The sequence below is a fragment of the Taeniopygia guttata genome, chromosome 12 (assembly GCF_048771995.1).
Source record: "Taeniopygia guttata chromosome 12, bTaeGut7.mat, whole genome shotgun sequence".
Lineage (NCBI taxonomy): Eukaryota > Metazoa > Chordata > Aves > Passeriformes > Estrildidae > Taeniopygia > Taeniopygia guttata.
In genome coordinates this window covers 15,380,573-15,401,232 of record NC_133037.1, presented here as the reverse complement: position 1 = coordinate 15,401,232, position 20,660 = coordinate 15,380,573, and the positions used below count along the sequence as shown (strand labels likewise).

The following is a 20,660-nucleotide window of genomic DNA, read 5'->3' as shown; positions in this document are numbered from 1 at the left end:
TTTAACTCTGCTGCTCTTAAAGACAATTTTCTGACATGTATTATGAAAAAAAAATAAAGCAAAAAAAATTTAGAAAACTGGGGAGGAAAAAAATCAGGAAACAAAACCAGAATAGGAGACAAAACAGAACAGAACTAGACAAAGGATTAGGCAAGACTGGGCCAAGGAAGCAAAAGAAGAAAACAAACTGATAGGGAGGCTAAAATGAACAAAACAGCAGGAGACCAGATTCAGCTGGTCAGGAATGGGGGGAAAAAAAGGGAAAAGGTAGGAATTTTAGGAGGACACTAAAGAACAAAGGGCTAGTTGAGAAAAGTCTGAAACTGGACATGAGGGGATTACAACTTGGAAAAAGAAATGAGGAGTAGCCCAACAAGGGGATTGGGCAAACAGGCCCTGAAGGGAGGTCACAGACTCAATGGAGGGAGGGTGCTCTCAAACGGGCACCGGAGGCATCAGCCATGGACTCACTGCCTTACACTGGCAGCACACACTGTAGCCAGGACAAGGCATACAGGAAAAGTGAAATTTGAAGGTGTTATGGGGGACAAGTTTGGGCTGTTCCTCACCCCCAAAAGTATTTTTCAGCCTACTGACCATGCTGATCCTATTGGTCATGTGGCTGCAAGGGTATCTACAGACACAAGGCCAACAGGTGGCATGTGCAAAGGGAGGCTCAGGAGAAGGCATTGCCTGCTTTGTTGACATCTTCTATCGTCATGAAAACTTGTGCTTATTTATGAATACTGGCACAAGGTGAAAAAGGAGAAGACACAGGGACAAGACAGCAGTACTCCAGCCAGGACGAAACTTCCTTTCCAGTGTTCCAGTAAGTTCCAATACACTTCTGCTGTCATAAAATACTCATGAATAAAACAGGGCAATTTCCTTTTCTAAATCCCACTTCTTGAGAGTAGTCAACTGTTCTTCCCAGTTTCACCACAAGCTTTAGTAGATTTATATGGAAATTTCAAAGCCTTTAAGTAAAATAATCAGTTCTCAGTAGAGACTACTAGACTGAGGTAACTCAATAGACCTCTCTCTTCACCCATCTGTTGGCCCTTTCCCTCCCTCCCCCACCTAAAAAAAATAGAAAATAATTAAATCAATGACTCAGTGATAATGGATTTGCTCTCAGAACAGCTTGCGAGCAGAATTCAGTGGAATACTGCAGATAAATAATTTGATCATTTGCTCATCATGTTACCATAAGAAGCTGGCATACTCCAGAAAATAATTAAAAACAGCATTAATTCATACATTTAAGTTTTAGTATGTTAATTTTCTGAAGTCATTGCACAAATACACTATTACATGTTTTTAAATTATATTTTTTTTAAGATATCAGTGAAATAAATCCTGTTGCCGACAATAAAAATGGAATTGAGAGCTAACAATCAGAAACAGGCTAATACTGGAGAGGGGTTCTGGATGTGCACTTTAGGCATTACCCACACTGCAAATCACATCCACATATAAGGAACAATTATATTAATTAAGATGTAATAGCTGAGGTTGTCTTATTACTTTTCTCTTCAAGCAGCTAAAACACACTATAATCCAATAGTGTTTAACATGAATTTGTAATGGTCCCTTCAGATCTTAAAAATCACATGCTTTTCATCTTCTCTCCAAGATACAGATAACGGATGGGAAGTGTTTAGGCCGGGCTAAGGACACATCACATAAAGACACTGGCTGCCAGCAATTTACACGAAAACTCAGTACTGCATTTAGCATCCCATATCCCACACAATAACTTGCCTTGAGCAAATAATCCCATCTTACCGTGACAGAAACTTGCTCACATTTGAATCTTCTGTGGATTCCATTATAATACTGAGATCACTAACAACAGCAGACACTTCCTCATTGTTCTAGATTGGAGAAGTAACAGCAAAATATTTTAGAAATTGCTCTGGCGAGGAAAAAAATGTGTCTATTTGCATATAAAAATATAGAAAAAAGTAGACATAAATGCTGCTAACTACTATAATCCTTAAAATAGTATTTTTAAAACTACAGTTTAAGTGTGTGAACAGTTTCTTTTATTTCAAGAGTAGCACTATTATCCACACAAGGCTTTTAGAATAACACCCGAGTTTGTCAGCATAGAATACACATATATAAAGAAATGTTCATTACTTCTTTTCACATCTATCCCACTTCTTGAGGATTCTTCTCATATTCCAACACAACCTTGAGCTGCCACATATACCAGAAAATTCACATATAAGGTTTTATCTGTTAGTTTTGGGCTGTTTTTTAAATTTTAAACCCTACAGGTTTGTCTCAAAATATTGTATTTTTTACAATTGCTGTTACTCAGAAATGTGTGGGATAATAAAATTATTCTAAATTAATTAATAAGCGTTAAAGAATGAGAAAAGGTAGTCAGAGTAGAAATGAAGCCACAAAAGTTTATTTGGTTTTCTATGCATTCTTGAACACACCAAAGTAATGGATTAGATAACAGTGAATGAAAAAGCTTAAAATCATGGTTTGAAGACCACAGGAAATGCTTCACTTTAAACTTCTTATACCAAGTCACTACAAGCAAATGGGAATGGCAAGAGAGGACTACACACACATCACAGCAGTCCCTGTACTGCTTGGACAGAAGCCCTGCTAACACTGCCATCACTAAAGATGGGAAAAGCAAAGCAAGGCACTACAGAGATTAGTTGATATGCTACATACCACCAGGAAAAATCATTTTAGGTTTAAAGCACAAGGTCCAACAGGGCGATGGAGTTGTGGAGAAGCTGCCAGCAGTCACAAGCTAACGTGCCACCTTCTGAAGGGACTGGTTTGCCAAAGTGGGGGTTATTAACACGCTAAAATGCCATTGTGGTGCCAAATAAAAATATTTAAAAGGAAAGCCCTGGGCAAGAAAGAAACTTTTAAATTATTGCTTTCCCAAAAGGCTTAGACTTGTTTTGGCTGATTTTCAAGCTCACATGCTCTCCTAATACTTAATACTATGGAGCTGAATTAACTCTATTGTGACTTCACTACTAGAATAAATAGCTACAGTTAACAGTGTGAAAAAACGATTCCTGATCTTCTGCTGCATACCAACAGACCTGTTACCTGCTGGGCACTTCCCAAAACTAGCATTTACTCCTCAGGACAGGTTAGGGTTAGGTTGGGGTTACCTTGTCCATGTTAATATCAGGACAGGTTATTTTAAGTATAATGCACTTCTAGCAAACAAAAAAAAAAAAAAATTCATGCAGAAATCAGCTCAAAATTATATTCTTACAGCTGAAGTGAGGGGTTTTAAGTTCATATACACCAGGTATTCCCTATCTTATCAGCATTCAAAGTAGCCCAAATTTTAGACATTAGGCAGCCAAGTGCTGCCACTCAGTGGTGCAGTGGCTTTAAGCACCAATACCATCGGCAGTAAATTTAACACCCAGTAACCCCTCTGAGTCCCACTGACACCAAAAGATATCATCATGCTGGAGACGCAGATGAGAAACATTCTAAGTGCAGTTTTATATAAACAAGTGTAAAGAGGCATCATGAAGACCACAAGTTTTAAGTCACAAATGGACTTCAGAGGTTGCTCATTCAGCTGTTGCAGTTTCAAAGGATAAAATCCATGTGTGGCTATCTAAATATTCAATTCCCAAATTAATACTATGGCTTTTCTAAATAATAGGAATGGCAGGATAGAATAGAATAGGAATGAATGAATCTTTATTGTTCACTCTGTCCCATCCCATTAAATTAAAAAAAAAAAAGGCAAACAACTTTAAAGCTGAGCTGAAAAATCAAGTTTTTGTGATGTTAGAAATACCATTGCAAAGTACAACAGTGTTAGAAAAATACTATTGCAAACTGGGGTAAAAGCTGTTTTCCTTTGTTTAGCATTGTGAATTCTGTGCTAAAAATACAGTCTTATGAAAGAGCTCCCTCCCAGAAAATCTGCAATCATTGGTGTAACTTGTGGCAGTGCTGCAATGACTACTCACATTAACCAAGCCCACACAAATATAACCAAAGGGAAAAAAAAAACCAAAACCAAACCCAAACCAACAAAGAGAGCTGCTGAAGTTTGTAGTGTTTTGGCTTTTCTTCAGTTTCTTCAGAGAGGTAACATTTGGCATCTTCCAATTTGCAGAATAAGATATGTGACTACAGAATGTGCTGTGTGGGATGAAAGCTGTGCTGGCCAGGGTGAGGCCCCAGCAGGCACCTGGCAGAACTGAAGGACACCAAGTGCACCCAGGGCTTTACCTCAGTGTCAGTCTGCAAGGGCATCCTGCAGGGAGCACCTTTTGGGACGGAAAGGTGATAAAGACCTGGCAGTACTGGATTAACAGCTGGACTTAATCTTGAAGGTTTTTTCCAACATAAATAATTCTGTGGTAACTATTTTGGGGCTGATCACTAAACCCAACCTTCTATCTACTAGCAACTATCTTGCTCGGATGCACACAGAATTCCTAAGTTGGGTCCAGATGTTAAAGAGCCAAAAGAACACACTGAAACTTAGATTAAACAGTTGAAGGGTTCAGCTGGAAAAGGAAGCAGTGACACTTGTCATGAAGTTTTGCTTGGTAGTGGGATTTTTTTATAAAGCATACATAGACCCTTACCTCCATTTCAAGAAGCTGAAATTCCAGCTGAAAAGACAGGGAGTGACACTTCCCTGATAATCTATGCTTCTGCAGCGTCCCGTTTTGAGCTGTTATAAAATCAGTTAGCAAAATAATCAATTACACTTCTATTCAATAACTACTGCATTTCTTCCCTTAGTCATATTTAAAGTACCAACTGTCACCATTCCTCATGTAAAGAAGTTTAACATGCTAAAAACCACCAACAACTAACTCCACTTTCCCAAGCACTTTCCAAAGCACAACAGTAGTCTGTCACTTTCCCATGAAAGAAAGGATATTTATATAGAAACTGTTTTGTCAATGAACCAAACCTTATTGTATTTCAAGTAATTGTCTTTCTGCTAACAGTGAATTAGAACAGAGGTTTGCAGATGAACTGCAATCAGTATGCTCAGTAAAGGGCACAAAAACTGCTTACTTTTTTCCACTGTTTTCTTGGAATGACTAATGAAATTAAACCCAGTTAATTCTATTAAAAATGAGAGATCTGCTTCTAGACTTTCAAGCTGAGCTTTCAAGTTGGATAGAGATGCATGTTCCTTGGTTTCTCCCTGAGTTGCTCTTTGGAATGAGTTTCTAGAACAGAAAAAAAAAATAAAATCAAAAGGGCAAAATACCCAGACATAACATGTCAGTACAGCAATATCATTAAATAAAAGGCATTGGTAATGGGATCTGATGGTTTTCAGACACAAATCAGTTTCTGAAGAGTCAAGTTTCAGTTGGATCACATTGCTGGAAACAGTGAACTATTCTGACTTACATGAACTCATTCCATTTACTGTCAGGCAGACACAGTTTTTATCCCAAGTCCAGAGGAGCAAGCGTCCATTTTGAGAAATGTGCAAAAACATGCAAGAGAAGGGAGCTAAGATGCCTTCACTTATCCACGGAGTTTACATTTAGTAACATAAGGAAAGTCCTAACACAGAGTCAAAAGCTTATCCCAAACAATTTTGACAAAGAAATCCTATTAATCTAAGAAAAGAAAAAAAAAGGCATACATTGACTTCAGTATCTCCTCATCAGAAAAGAAGGTGGAGTCTTGTTGCATATCTTCATACTTTTCTGTCAATAGCCTAATTTCTTCTTCCAGTGCCTGGATTTCATCTTCATAAGCTTGAAAAATGCCCTCGTCCATTTCTCAGAATCACTGCATAAAACAAAACAAGGATTTTTCTCAGGAACAAACAAGGAATAAATTTTTTAAAAACACAAATATAACATCAGGCAATTGTTTCAAGATACAGAGAACTGCACAGCCTCCAGAAACAGAAGTTAAATCAGGGATCTAATGGAGTCAGAGGCTTTAAGAACCTTTTAAATTAGTCATTATTTGATCCAGGAGTGCACTCAGCTGTTTTACATTTGCTATAATAGAACAACAAACTGCTCCACAGGTAAAACCCAACTGCAATCAGATACAAAAATGGAACCCAGCTTTGATCAATTGACTTAACGACTCACCTGGGCAGACAAGGCACAGCTGCTCCTAACACAATCTGCCTTCAGAGTAAACAGCAGTACAGAGACACAAATTGCAAGCATGTTTCACCAATAATTTAAAAAATAAACCTCAGTTTTCAGGAAAAATAATTATCTGGTATTCAGCCTAGCTACAACACATTCAGAAGTGTGTGGAAAATATATGCAGTTCAAAATTAATGTGCTAATTTTTTTGACCTGGAAAACCCCAACATTTAGTTTTGTGTGTTTTTAAACCACCCCTACTCTATGTGGGGTGGTTTAAAAGGTGAGGTGTTTAAAATGTTTTAAACCACACCTACTCTATGTGGTGTACAAGTTCCACACTAGCATCATTCAGTAAAAGGAGATGAGGGGGAAACTGGATTTTATTCATTTATTTCATAGGAAACAGTGCCCTTATAACACACATAAGGAAACAACATTGAAAGCACGCTTTGCATTAAAGGCCTGCTTAATGAATAAAGGAAGTATATGCAATTAAATAATCATCAAGTCATCACCAGATTTTTTTGAACTGGATATGGTGAAGAAAGTCACAGTCACAATAAAGAGACTGGTGTGAAAAAGAAAAACATTACCACAGCCGGAATGGTACCCCAGGTCAGCTGCTCGCTCTTTTAACAGCAGGAACAGGAGATATAAACTACTTACAGCTACTTAAACTCAAAACTCAAGGATTTCACTAGGTGGCAGAAGACTCAAACACTAATTCTGGCTTCAAAGATTTTGTATCTAGGAAAAAATACCTAGTCTTGAATCAAGTAAAACAAAACTTTTACAAATAGTTTTCCTCTTATATACGTGTGTACATGTATAAATATTTGTGCATTAACGGCACATTTCTCACATTTCTACGCACCTGCCCGTTTACAGCCCCGAGTATTTGACTTTATGCTGCCACAGGAGGAGGTGGCGAGCGCTTTGGAGCGTTTGTGAGAGCCGAACTGGTGCGTTCCGTGCCCGCTGCTTCCCCGCGGCCTTTCAGACCGCGCAGGGCGCTGCTGAAACCGCGACTCGTCCGAGGAGCCGGAGCTGACCCGCGCCGAGGCTCGCAGGTGACAGAGGTGCCCCAGGGGCGGAACCGGTGTCCGAGCAGCGCAGTCGGGAGCCGCGGACACCCGGCCTTGAGAGAGGAGCGGAGGGAGCCGGAGCTGTCGGGGAGGCCGCTGAGGGGAGCAGCGCTCAGAGCCGGGGAGCGGAGGGGCCGCGCTGAGGGCGCTGAACGGAGGCAGCGCTCAGAGCCGGGGAGCGGAGGGAGGCAGCGCTCAGAGCCGGGGAGCGGAGGGAGGCAGCGCTGAGGGCGCTGAAGGGAGGCAGCGCTCACAGCCGGGGAGCGGAGGGGCCGCACTGAGGGCGCTGAGGGGAGGCAGCGCTCAGAGCCGGGGAGCGGAGGGGCCGCGCTGAGGGGAGGCAGCGCTCAGAGCCGGGGAGCGGAGGGAGGCAGCGCTCAGCGCCGGGGAGCGGAGGGGCCGCGCTGAAGGGAGGCAGCGCTCAGAGCCGGGGAGCGGAGGGAGGCAGCGCTGAAGGGAGGCAGCGCTCAGAGCCGGGGAGCGGAGGGGCCGCGCTGAGGGGAGGCAGCGCTCAGAGCCGGGGAGCGGAGGGGCCGCGCTGAAGGGAGGCAGCGCTCAGAGCCGGGGAGCGGAGGGGCCGCGCTGAGGGCGCTGAGGGGAGGCAGCGCTCAGAGCCGGGGAGCGGAGGGGCCGCGCTGAGGGGAGGCAGCGCTCAGCGCCGGCGCGCGCGCCCCGCACTTTTCGAACCGCGCGCCAACCCACGAGCCTGGGCGCTACCACAGCTGCTGCCCCAGCGGGGGGCGCCGGCCGAGCCTTCCTTCTCCTCCCTGTCGAACCGCAGAGCCGCCGGGGAATAATTCCTGAGCTCTTGATTACAAACGAAAGCAATAAAGCCTTGCTTTGTCGGCCGTTCCCTTGCCGGCGGTAATTTTTGCTCACGTGCTCCGGAAAACACTCCCGTTTTTCTTCCTAGTCCCTTTCAAAGCCTCCGCTGTGGCGGGACCCAGCCCCCGTGTTGCCACCACACCTGACCGGCCGGAAACAGGAACCCAGTAGAGGCGAGCGGCTGATCAGCACCCAGCGGTACCAGGAGGCGGAACCCTTTTTATCTAGAGAGAGCTGGGAAGAGTTGCGGGGGGGACAGGGAAGGCGGTGGCGCTGCGCGGCTCGCACATGGCGGCGGTGAGGCCGGGCTGGGGCAGCTCCGGGGCGGCGGGGCCGGGGCGGCTCCGGGGCTCCCTCGGGCCGGGGCTCCCTCGACATCTCCCGGGAGGGGGGTTTTGGACTGTGGGAGGCTCCGCCATAGGGAACCCTTGGGTTATATTGTAAAGAGCCGTTTGCGCTTATTTTTGTCCATACAGTTACATGGCTCAGTTCTGTGGTTCAGCGTTTCAAAAAAACCCCGACACCTGAGCTCTGGTTTCCTGCAGCAGCGTGGGGTTTGCTGTCGCTGCTCTGGAACTGAGCGTCTTACCTACTGCAACTCAAAGGAGTACCCTGCTCATAGGGTTCTTCATGGCTTTTTAATGCGCTCATTTGTCCCTAATTCGTTATTCTAAAAACATTAATTTCTGTGAGTATCACTGAACTGCGTTGTCTCTTTGTAGAGGAACAGAGTGTGTGTTCTGGTGTGACACCTGGACTTGGCAGCATGGAGAAGGTTTCCAAACGTCTGTATGTTGGAGGGCTTGGCCATACGATTTCCAAGGCTGAGCTGGAAGAAAAATTTGGCAAGTTTGGGCGTGTTTTGGAGACAGAGATTATTACCAGGAAAGATGATCAGGGTAACAGTTTTCTTTCATCTTTTAAAAATTATTTACTTTTCTGGTTGGAGCGGGAAATGGAATTTTTGCTTTAGAGACACTTCAGTTTTAAAGGAAATTATGAAACTACATAGAAACTAACTTATAATGTTTGTCATTGATCAGGGAATCCTACAAAAACTTTTGCTTACATCAGTGTCAACATTTCTGATGCAGATCTCAGAAAGTGTAAGTACTTTTTTTTGGTTTTTCTTTTTTTCTTAGCTATGTTTTTGAGTCAAGTCACATGGCTGATAGCTCATCTCATGTTGTCACATCTAGTTGTGGTCATGGTAGAGCCTCTTTCATTTTCTTGTCAGGTTGATTTTATTTTCATTAAGCTGCAGTTTTGTGGAAGCTCCTTTGCTGAAGTTTTCAGAAATTGCTGTGAGCAGATTGAAAAGGTTTCTTGTGACTGAAGTAGGTGATTTGTGAGTTTCAGAGACTCAGAGAATGATGTGGCTTGGAACAGACCTTAAAGATCATCTCACTGCACCCCTCTGCCATGGGTAGGGACTCCTTCCATTATCCCAGGCTGCTCCAATCTCTGTCCAGCCTGGCCTGGGACACTTCCAGGATGGGGCAGCCACAGCTGCTCTGGGCACCCTGTTTGTTTGTTCTAAGCCTTTTATGCTTCAAGTGCTTTCATCAGATCTATAAAACACTGAAATTGATTTCTGTGGGAGGAAACCCGAAGAAGAGCTTCTTTTGCAATGTGCCTGTGGATCTGGGGAATGCTGCCATTAGGCACTTTTGAAGGGAGAGCTGCAGTTTTGGATGTAAACCTGCTGGTTTAAGATTTGGATATTGGCCCTTTTAGATACAGCTTTAACCCATGTGAGCACTCGGGTATAATGTCAGGCTGAGGGAACCTCAGGCTGTCATAGGAGGAGGCCTTGTGAAGTCTGTGATGTGCTTTTTTTTGATGTAGAAAACACTCATTTCCCATCTTTGTTTTGCAGGCGTGTCTGTTTTAAATAAAACAAAATGGAAAGGGGGGACACTGCAAATTGAGCTGGCCAAAGAAAGCTTTTTGCACAGGTAGAAACCAATCTTTTCAAATGTATGTTGTTGCTAAAACTGCCTTTCTTTTCTGCTTATCTGATAATGTTATGGCTGTACTTTCATCTTGTACACTCTTACTGTTTCAGTTTTGATAGACTCTCTGGGCTGTTGATTTATCTTTGATGCTGTAACACGTTTTGCATCATTGTTCCCTCAGAGGTGGTGGGTGTTAATTGCCTGAGTAGTGAATGGTTGCTGTTCTGTGGGAGGGGATCACTGCCAGCTCTAATTCTGCACCTTTTTCCATGTGTGATGCACTTTCTGGTACAGGCTGGCCACGGAGAGGGAGGAAGCAAAGCTGCAGAAAGAAAAACCAGAGAGAAATGACCAAATGTATCTGTTGGAATCACTGAAAAAGAAGGGAGTTGTGGACTTCCACATGAGAGCAGTACCAGGTACAGAGGTGCCAGATCATAAGGTATGGTGGGGTAGATGTATAAGAGAAATAAAACAACAAAAAACAAGTCATTTGCATCTAAATTCATGCCAAATTTATGCTTTATGTAAAGAAACATCATTATTAAGAGTGACAGTCCCAGCTGTAAAAAGTACTCTCAGGAAATACCTCGTGTGCAGACATGGAGAGGGTTCCTGTCATTCTTTACAGTGACTGGAAATAATCATGATCATACTGTCCACTCTTGCCATGTGAAATGAGGAAATGCCTTGTTCCTCATCTATACTGGAAATATTGGTTGTGTCACCCTTAAAAGCTTGTAAAGGGAATAATTTCTATGCTCCACATAACTTTTGGTGGCTGGTTTGGGCTTCAGCACAGGATCAGGGTTCTGCCCATGCTTACAAAAGTAAGAATGAAGTCACCTGACATGCAAATTTAGGTAACTAAATTTATATTTACTACAAAGTTTTCAAAACCATTTGCTAAGCACAGAATGGTTTTGGAAGGATTAAAATTTTTTTTTTGTGAGAAGGGGGAAAAGAGCAAAATAAGTGATCCTGTCTTTGTAGGTACCACTGTTAATTCATAAACCAGAAACCCAGTGCTAAAAACAGCACCTGTAAAGAAATATGGTTCTTTATTATCACTCTTTATTTGTATGTTGCAGAAACTTGTTTTTTTGGTTGGCTTTGGTTTATTTTGTTTTTGAGAAGGATGCTAGCTGAGCTGCATGGTAGGGCTTACTAGAGAGAATAAAGAAAAAATAATTAATCACATATGGTTCTTTATTAGTGTTTCTGGTATTCAATAATAAACATTTGTTTTATTCCAGAGTTACTTCTACTCTCTGGGTTTTTTTTTTTTTCTTTTCTTTCAGAAATGGGTTGTTGGAAAATTTGGCAGAGTCTTGCCTATCCTGCACCTCAGGAATCAACAAAAAAATAAAATATCCTTTTCTGATTGTTTGGCCTTAGACACAATTCCCTTCCTTCTTTTGTCATATGGAAAAACAGTTGCTTGACAGTCCTAATTTTTATTCCTCTGTCGGGCTTAATTTACTGAATCCCCCAAGTGAATCGTGCAGTAAGTTTCTGTGATTTGAGTAGTTTTACACTGCACTCAGTTGCTTAAAGGCTTATGGTCAGGGCATGAAAAAGGATTCTTTGCTGTCCTTTCCTGCAGAATTTGGCCTGTTCTTAAAGCCTTGAGTCTGTTGAAAGAATTGGGGTCTTTCAAATCCTTAACTCAGACTAACGTGGTCAAGTATGACCCCTCAAAGTATTGCCACAACCTGAGGAAGCTGGAGCCAGAGCTGGTACATGCAGCTCCTGTATCCCAGCTCACCTGGAGCCTGGAAGGGGGAGATGACAGCGTGACCAGGAAACGGCGAGGGGAATTCCCTGGGATGAGGAAACCACCAGAGAAAAGGATGCAGCTGGGCAGAGAGGCCCTGAGTGGAACAACTCTGTCCTCTGTCCTCTGTCCTCCAAAACACACAGACTCAACCCAGCTCAAAGAAAGATCAAAACCTAAACCTGGTGAGGAGTTGAAATTGCCTCCAGCAAGGAGACTGGATGGGAAAATATCTAAAAATGCTAATGGAGTTACAGCCAAAAGTAAAAACAGTGTTCCTGATAGTGATATTGATTCTGAAGAGGAGATCAAAGCAATGGTAAAGAAAGAGGCAGAAAGACAAAAAGTTGAAAATGTTGAGACTGAAAGTGAGCACTTGGAAATTGTTGAGGATAATTTTGAATTAAAATACAGTAGCCACTGGTCCTTAAGCAATTCGGATACCGTGACGAAAGCTATCAAAGGAAGTAACAAAGAGAAAGAGACAATGGAATGTGATAATGGTTATGATTCAGCAGATACTGATGAAATAATTTCTGAAAGTAAAATTTCGGAAGACTCTAAACAGGGGAGGGTGAAAAATAAAGAAATACTAGTTAAAAAAAGAAGTGGTTTGGTAAATAGCTCCTCACTGAAACTACACAGTTTAAAAGAAAAACACATTGAAAGAAAAGGGAAAGTTAAAAAATCCAGAATTGCTGCCTTGCAGAGTACAGCAACCAGCAGTACAACAGAAACATGTGATAGTGACAGCTCTTGTTCAAAGTCTGAAATCAGCTCTGATTTTGAGACTATGATGCAAAACTGTTACCGCTTAGACCTTACATTGGATGACTTAAAAGCATTGGCTACAGAAAACACTGGGACACCTGTAGAGGGGTCAGGCAGTGAACAGAGTCCTTGTCAGTCCAGCATTGAAGATAATCCCAAGGATAATACTGTGAATAAACCAAAACTTTCTAAATTTCACCCTGCAATTAAAAAAAAAAACATCTGTCCTGAAGATGTGCTGGCTGATATTTTAGCAGGGGAGGAGGATACTGTTGAGGAGAGCTCCAAGGAACAGAGTAATTCACATTTGAAGTATCAGCCCTTCAGAGGAATGAGGTCCCTTTGTGTAAAAGAGTTAAGTAAGGACAGCACTGACTTAAAGAAGAAGTCTGTTGAAAGTTTGGGAGTTGAGGCTTATACATCTTATTTTGGGGAGGAATCATCTAAAAATCAGCTAAAGAACCGTCCCTTGTGTTCACTTGAAGTCATCAGCAAAAAGAGACACAAAGTGCCTTATGAACAGCATGAGGAACTGCCAGCTGCTGCCTGCTCAGCAGGTCAGAGACTTCAGCCTGGTTCCAGGCCTCATTTGCAAGAGAAGAACAAAGGTGTGAGTTCTCTACAAGACCAAAACTCAGAGCACAGAGCTGCTGCTGCCAGTACTGATCATGATGATGGTAGCAGTGACATGGACAGTGATGCTGCAGGGGCCCGGGAGCACATTAAAGAGCAGCCAAAGAGCCCAAAACTGCTTTCCAAAACATTAAAGAGGAATACAAGCAAAAAAACCACAGAATGTGAAGGTAATAAAGGTGGAAATGAGAACACAAGCCTTCTAGAAGATAAGGAACTTTGTGTTCTTGCTGCTGCCTCAAAGGAGTCCAGTACAATAGAGAAACGGCTCCAAGACAACCAGAGGAGGCTGGCAGCTCTGGAAGAGAGACACAGAGAGAGGGAATTACAGAAGAAACTCATTCAAGGAGCTCTTTCAAATCTGGTAATTACAACTTCCACCTGAATAGTACACAGTACAAGGAAGAGGGCAATTAATACATGTGGAGTAAGATGTTTTAAAATCATAATCTGGAATTTCTAATGACATTGCCAGTTTGCTTTTTGAGAGTATACAAAATCCTGCATACCTCCTCCCTGGCATACCTATAGAGTTGCAAGAGGAATAGCAGGTTACTACTTTTTGTGTCATGAAAACATCTTTCAGATAGTCATGTCTGAGTGCAGCAAGTATTTGATGTGTTTGACTTGACAGTTGACTCTTTCCTAGGACAGGCAGCCAGCAGGACAGCACAAACACATCATATTCAATTCTGATGTGGAAGACGAAGCTGAAGTGGATGAGATGTTGAAAAAGGATGCAAGTTTGGGAAAAGGGCATGGAGAAGTAAGTGTTACTGGGAAAAAATCAGTATGATGTGGTCAGAAAGTTGAATTTTTATACGAAACTATCTCATATTGTAACACCTGAGTTTTCCTTTGAATGGGTATTTTGCCTATGGTAAAACTGAATAGTCATAACTGTAAAGCAGAATTGTACAAGGTGTGTGGACAAGGTAAGATTTGAAGCACATGGATCAGGAAGAAAGCTGGTTGTGCAAGAAATCTGCTTTGTCAGCTAAACTGGAGAGCACATGAACAAAGTTCGTACTGATTTACATTCTCAAACTTATGTGAACAGCTGCTTTTCTCTTCTTTTCTGTTCGTGTAACAAAGGATAAGTCAGGTCCCAAACCTTCGAGCAGACTGTTTGAGAGCAGTGAGGATGAGCAAGAGGATATGGATGATGAGCGATTCAAAATTAAACCCCAATTTGAAGGCAAAGCTGGTGAAAAAGTGAGTGAAGCCATTACTGTAATTTAGTTTTCCTCTAGGTTTTCATAGCAGCACTTCAGAAGAACATAACCTGTGTCTTTCCTTCTTGCTGGGTATGATTTCTATGAACTTAAAACAGAATTCCCTTAAAGGAAGGACATAATATGTGGTGGGAAGTGGGAAGAGTTTCTCTGACATTGTCATCTTCATATACGAAGAAATTACTGGAAAAGGCATCAAAAGCTAACATAAAAGAGTATGTTGCCATTGTTATAGTAAAAAAAAAAAAAAAAAAAAAAAGTTACCGAATTAGGATTTTCTTTTCCAGTGCTTAATAGCATCTGTTTCATTTGTTCAGCTCCTGCAGCTTCAATCTCGCTTTGGCACCGATGAAAGGTTCCGCATGGATGCTCGATTCCTTGAGAGTGACAGTGACGGAGAAGGTAAAGCTGATCATATTTCCTGGTTACTGGTAGCCATAGAGCCTTTCAACAGCCTTTCTTGCTTTACTGGGATCTTGTGTAGAGAACCTGTCAGTGGCAGGGGAGTTGCACAGTTGTATGATGCAATCAGGGAATGGGTTAAATAAATGCTCTGACTTTGCCATGAATTAGATGCCTGTGACATTTCTAATGAAAGGTTTTCTACAGGGTATGGCAGAAAACCTTCAAGTTGCTTCAAGATAAAAAGAAGTGATGTGTTCATAGATGTGAACTCTCCTAGTACTATAGTAAATGTTATGCATCCCACATTGCCGGCTTAGCAGATTAAATAGAATGTATTTATTTTTCTCTTAGCAGAGACAAACAACCTGAAGGCAGATGAAGATGAGGAGCTTGCTGCGGAGAAAAAGAAAAATCTGCAAATACTGGGAAGCCTCCTGAATATCAACCTGGAGCAGCCCGAGCCAAATAAAACAGCCACAAGTGTGAAGAAATTCAAGTATGAATCATCTGCTATCAGTAAAGAAGGAGGTTTAGGAAGACTTAGGAAGGAAGCTGAAATGCCCTGAAATCTTTGAATTTTGGAAGATGGGTATAAAGGGTTCTTATGTGTAATTTTGGGCTTTTTGCTCCTTTGGACTATTTGAAGTTATGCAGTGTTTGGTACTAGAAGAAATATATCCACATCTATATATATAGGTGTATTTATGTAGCTCCTCAAGAGACTATCAGGTCCAGATATAAACACACTGCATAACACACAAGTGAGTGCTGTGTTTTATCTGAAACATCACAATTTGATTAAATCCACTTCTGCTTATATGTTTCCTGACCCCGACTCTGACTAAAGGGTGTTTTCTAACTGCCAGTTACATTTTGGAATGATTTAGATCTTTTTTGGTAAGGGAACGAATGTGAATCTCTGTCAGACTGTAAAATTTTGAGGTAGCTTTGATTTTGGTATTTAGATTGTACACTGGTGTTTCTTTTCCTTTCTATTTTTATAGAGATATTAATGCCCTCCGTTATGATCCAACAAGAGAGGACCATGCAGTTTTTGAAAGGAAACTAAGTGCTACAGAAAATAAGAGGTAGTATTACAGCTTGCTAACTACAATTGTGTTCCTTCCCCTGGAAAGATGGTTATAGCAACAGACTGAGTTTGAAATTATGCAGATTGTTCTGATTTTAATTTAGTTCTCTCACTGGTTGCTAAAATCAAGATATACTAGGAATTGTGACCGCTAAAACCAACATGTATTGTAATCTTTCCTTTCTAATCCATCTGTTTTCTGGATGCCATTTTCTGTCCTCACTGAAGGTGAGAAAGGTCAATTCAGGGACATGGAGATTTGTAGGTCTGTGGGAAAACCTTAAGAAATCTCTGCTACACATTGATCAGATTAAGAAATCTGTGCTATCATTATGTCTGTTACCATGTATTAAGTGAAAAGTCACTTTAATGATTCGGCTAATTAAGAAGGACTCTTCTTCCGGCCTTTCGATTCCAAGCTGAGATGTTTCCCCACTGCTCACTCTTGAGGAAACCTCTCCTTAATGGGCTTGGATATGGTTAGGGAGATGTTCAGAGCAAGGTGGCTCCTAGGGAAGCTGTCTTTGGAAAGGTCGTGCGCTGTTTTGCTATCCTTGAACAATCTCATTTCAGTAAAGCCAAAAGGAAGAAGAAAGAAGAGAGTGAGACACTGCCTCAAGTGTCTGAAGAAATTTATTATGATATTGCTGCTGATTTAAAAGACTTGTTTGGAGCTTCAAAGAACAAACCAGAAAAGACTGTGGAAATACCCTGGGACAAAGAGGATGTGCAGGACTCTGCCCCAGATGACCATTTAGGACGTTTGCCTGAGAACGACGCAGCTCAGGAGTCAAGTGCATTCAAGTTTTCCTTCTTTGGAGACACAGAGGAGTTGAGCATCAAAGAAGGTAACAGCAGAATGTGTAAGAGATCCTTAGAACAAAGTGGAAAATTCTGGAGAAGAGGTGTAGATCAGAAAATCTGGCAGGAGCAGATTCTGCCATTCTTAAATCTGTTTTCTCCACTGTAAGTATTTCACTCAAATTACGAATTTTTACTGACAACTAAAGATATAATCTGGTTTTGGCTTTCTTTCTTCTTTGGTGCTCTTATTGCAGAGCCGTACGTACTTGGAACAATAAAGCCGGTAAAAGTCACATGGCAGGAGGATTCACGTTTCCAAGACAGCAGTTCTGAGGGTGATGATGAGCCTGAGATGTCAGAAATTGAAAAGGACCAAGAAATGCAAGTTCCGTTTCTATTTTCTGTCTACCTGGCTGTAGTAGTTGGATGCTGCGGGAATATTAATAGCAGCACTCAGGGAAGGGGAAACTGAGATTGCACACCTCTGAGCAATGAAAGTCGTCTTGGAAAACCATTTGTGCTGCCCAGAGTCAAAACTCCCAGCAGCCCATGTGATGTGAAGTTGAATATGAAAAGAGAGACGTTGAGCACAAGAAATTAACTGGCTCATTTTGGTTTGACCAACTCCAAACTGAGTTTGGTCAGAAGCCAAATACACAGTCAGTTTTCTTTTAAGAAGTTGTTTATCTTTTTTCTAGAAGCCTCTATTTGGCTACTAGGGAATAAAGCTTTTCAATGTATACCATTTCTCTGAAGCACTACAGTTTTAACTTGCATTCATGGAATTTGATAGTACAATTTTGGATGCTAAAATCCCTTTGTACTTGTCTAGGTTTGTTTCTTTACCACGCACAGAAAGTGCTAGAGTTTTCTTCTTCTCCAAAGATGATGAACGCCTAAGAGGTACAACAGAATTTCTTCTCCCCATTTTGGATTTTTTTAAAACTGTTCCTGGCATTCCATGAGGAAGAAAAAATGCTGCCTGCTTAGGAATGTTTACTAGTCAAATTTTGGCATCCTTCCTTGTGGTCAAAATTGTGGCAGTATCATATGAGAAAGTCCTGGTAAAATAAAGGCCAAGCAGATTTCTGGCTTTCTTCTCTTTAAGATTATTGCCTAATAGGAATCTGGACTTTTAGAGCTTATCAAAAAAATAGTCACTTGACAGGTTACCTACACATTTTGGATCCTTGCTGGCATAACTTAGAGAACTGCAATCTACTGGCCTATGTACAGGGTTTGTTAAAATGGAGAGCTCAGTCCTTAGCAGGCCTCAGTTCTGGGGGAAGATGTGTGATCCTGGTGCTGAGCTTCTAATGAAACAGTGGCTATTTCACTGCAATTTAGACTGCAGCATGCTGAGGAAAACTGCTGCTGCCTTTCATTGTCCTGTGGACACCAGGCCGCAGTAGGGTACATTTCTGTTGAGAGACAACGTCTGGTGGGGGGCAAGAGAACAGGAAGGATGTGAAGAATTGACTCCTGACTTTATTGCTGTGTTGTCCATGATTGTTAGAAGCAGCAGCACAATCAGAAGTGTTTAAGCCTATTAATTGGTTCTTTTTTTTTTGTGTAGAGGGCCCAAAGTTATTTTGTAGATCCGCAGATCTTAGTGAAGAAAAAGAGGGTTGGGAAGACCGACGTAGATTATTGCTTGAGGTGAGTATGTAACATCTGTTCCCTGGGAACTGTAGGTGAAAGCTGAGCACGGGGGGAAAATGCAGGTATGAATGGGCATGCAAAATTAATTCAGGACATCGAGAAGATTCTTCAACTTTGCAACTCCCCAGGAACAAAAGGGTTTTAGTCTACCGGTCTGTATAACATCATGTTTTGTTGTCCAGTCAGGTAAACCACTACATCTTTGTATGTTACAGGAGCAGCTACTTAACTGTATGTAAAGGATGTATTTAAGAGAAAGAGTGAATTTAGAGACTTCTAATACCATGTTGGATATTCACTCTTTTTAGGAATGCAGGAAGAAGCACAAGGATGCCAGAAGAAAAGTGAGAGCAAAACAATAAACTTTGTTTCACTGATCAGAAGCTTTGCCATTTTGTTCCCTGAAGAAGTTGCCAAAGAATGTTATTTTCACAATCCTTTCAATGATCTAGGAGGAAGAAATATTGATAGCCTATCTTGTTCAGCAGTGTTTCCGAGCTGGGGCTGATGCTCTTAGGTGCTGGGGAGCCACGGGAAGGCTCCAGTCCTGACTGTCCGGCCAGGCTGGGGCCATTGAGCTCCGGCTCATCCCTGGCGGCTCTAAGGGCAAGCAGGAATGGCAAAGGCGCCCCAGACCCGGGCCAGGCCAGGCCTGGGCCCTGCCCCCGGCCCTCCAGGAGCGGATGGGCTCTGCCAAGCCCGACCTGGGCACTGCCCCCAGCCCAGGGACACGCGGGTGCTTTGCCCAGAGCCGTGCCCATAGCAGCAGAGCTGTCACCCCCCAGCTGGCTGTGGTGGGTGTGAGGCTCCAGCAGTGCCCGTGGGTGCCCTGGGCAGCGCATCAGCAGCAGCACAGGAGCTGTTGGCAGGGCCTGGGGAAGCACAGGGGTCAGCCTCTGCACGGCGACACAGCATGCACACTGCAGGGCACAGAGCCAATGGCAGCGGGCATGAGCACCTCTGCGGGGCTCTTTGGCTGCAGCAGCATCGGCCCCAAGGGCTGCTCTGTCCCTGCCTGCCTGCCTGGCTGATGGGCAGGGCTGGAGGCCTTGGAGAGCAGGGGCCATTGCGGGCACGGGTGTCCCAAGAGCTGCCCCCTGGCCCAGCTGGGCCCCACTTGGGCAGGAAGGAGGCTCCCAGCCGCAGCATGGCTGAGCAGCTCCTGCCTCCCCCTGCCTCTGCTCTGGGCCCCACACAACGCCTGCCACAGGAGCCCCTGGGCCCGGCTGTGGGAGGGCGGCTTTGCCCTCACCTGGCTCCCTGGCACCAGGGCCCTCCTGCCGCCCGTCACACATGGCAGCCGTCAGTGGTGAGTCCCTGTCCAGAAAAGTCTCCTCCAGGTGCTGTTCCTCTTTCTCTGTAGGAGAAAGAGGAGGGTGGGGAGTTTGCAGCACAGGCCCAGAGCCACGAGGGCACTACTCCCTGCTGAGCCCTGCGTGAGCCCTGCTCCTGTCCGCCTTCTCCTCCCGTCGTCGCCTCGAGGAACGCTGCACTCTACTCAGCTGTTCCTCTGCTGAATCTGGGCAGGGAGAGGCAGGGGAACCTGCAGCACAGGCCCAGAGCCCCGAGCTGTGGGGCTCCTCTGGTCCCTGGGCAGCAGCGTCCCTGCCCTGCCTTCTCCTCCCGTTGTCAGGTCGCACTGACACACGGCCTGAGCCCAGCCTTCCCTTTTGGGGCCAAGGGAAATCTCTGCCCCTGCCTCTGGCTCAGGGTGCTCTGCCGGCAGGTCAGGGAAGGTGATACCCCCAGAGAGAGGCGTGAGCAGTGGAGGAAAGCCTCTCCAGTCTTCCAAAAGGGCACCAAGGAGCCAGGAAACTGCAGGCCTATCAGCCTCACTCCATCCCCAGAAAGGTGACAGAATAGCTCCTCTTGGATGTCATCTCTAAGCCTGTGGAATAACAGGAAGGAAAAACTGTGCGTGGGCTTACAGCTGTTCTGCAGGGCAAACGACTGAGTTAGCAGAAGAAGAAATTAATAAAATACAAGTTTATCCATGGCAAGGAAGAAAGCAAGGCTGTAAACATGGAAACTGATACACACATCAGGGTTACTTGTAGTTGCCTTAGTGAGCAGTGTGCATGCCTTCATATTTTGTGGTAAACACATTTGCAATGAATTGTTGACATTCAATGCTTTGTACCAATAAAATACAATAAGCTATTGCTTTGTCCATTGAATATCTTGAGCTTTTTTGATGTAACTAATGACTTAAGATCACACTTTCTTAGGGGTATAAAAACTTGAGAACAACTTGTAATAAAGAAGAAGCCATTGCTGTCACTGCACAGGTGTCTGTGTATGTCTTGTG

At 43.3% G+C, this 20,660-nt stretch overlaps 2 protein-coding genes across 6 annotated transcripts in view; one reads left to right on the top strand and one right to left on the bottom strand.

The window, feature by feature from the left end:
* Positions 1–8,073, bottom strand: part of CENPP (centromere protein P) — a 113,166-nt gene extending 105,093 nt beyond the window's left edge. Inside the window, exons 1-6 of one of the 3 annotated variants that reach the window (XM_072934883.1) lie at positions 7,891–8,073; positions 6,982–7,245; positions 5,639–5,787; positions 5,053–5,210; positions 4,611–4,699; positions 1,789–1,877 (exon numbers count right to left, since the gene is read on the bottom strand). In XM_072934883.1, coding sequence (XP_072790984.1) covers positions 1,789–1,877; positions 4,611–4,699; positions 5,053–5,210; positions 5,639–5,775 — 473 coding nt within the window. In that variant the 5' untranslated portion in view covers positions 5,776–5,787; positions 6,982–7,245; positions 7,891–8,073. Of the gene's footprint in view, positions 1–1,788; positions 1,878–4,610; positions 4,700–5,052; positions 5,211–5,638; positions 5,788–6,981 lie in introns of all 3 variants that reach the window. The other 2 variants (XM_072934882.1, XM_032750635.3) reach the window with 2 other exon arrangements.
* Positions 8,074–8,168: 95 nt separating this feature from the next.
* Positions 8,169–18,735, top strand: NOL8 (nucleolar protein 8). 3 transcript variants are annotated; one of them, XM_030283006.4, is made up of 17 exons: positions 8,169–8,314; positions 8,740–8,916; positions 9,061–9,123; positions 9,897–9,975; positions 10,270–10,417; positions 11,277–11,345; positions 11,655–13,520; positions 13,806–13,922; positions 14,252–14,371; positions 14,709–14,793; positions 15,151–15,292; positions 15,801–15,884; positions 16,460–16,734; positions 16,945–17,071; positions 17,523–17,593; positions 18,267–18,349; positions 18,661–18,735. In XM_030283006.4, exons 2-17 carry the CDS (start codon positions 8,784–8,786, stop codon positions 18,712–18,714), a joined length of 3,516 nt encoding a protein of 1,171 aa, XP_030138866.4. In that variant the 5' UTR covers positions 8,169–8,314; positions 8,740–8,783; the 3' UTR covers positions 18,715–18,735. The 3 variants fall into 3 exon arrangements, 2 of the variants coding, with proteins under 2 accessions (XP_030138866.4, XP_030138865.4); XM_030283005.4 differs by having other exon boundaries at positions 15,148–15,292; XR_012057967.1 differs by lacking the exon at positions 18,661–18,735 and having other exon boundaries at positions 15,148–15,292; positions 16,460–16,852.
* Positions 18,736–20,660: the final 1,925 nt, after the last annotated feature.

Coding starts and splice junctions, on each gene's coding strand:
- NOL8 (XM_030283005.4), top strand. CDS start 8,784: ATGGAGAAGGTTTCCAAACGTCTGTATGTTGGAGGGCTTGGCCATACG. Junction 13,521..13,805: donor AAGGAGCTCTTTCAAATCTG/GTAATTACAACT, acceptor ACTCTTTCCTAG/GACAGGCAGCCAGCAGGACA. Junction 15,293..15,800: donor ACAAGTGTGAAGAAATTCAA/GTATGAATCATC, acceptor CTATTTTTATAG/AGATATTAATGCCCTCCGTT.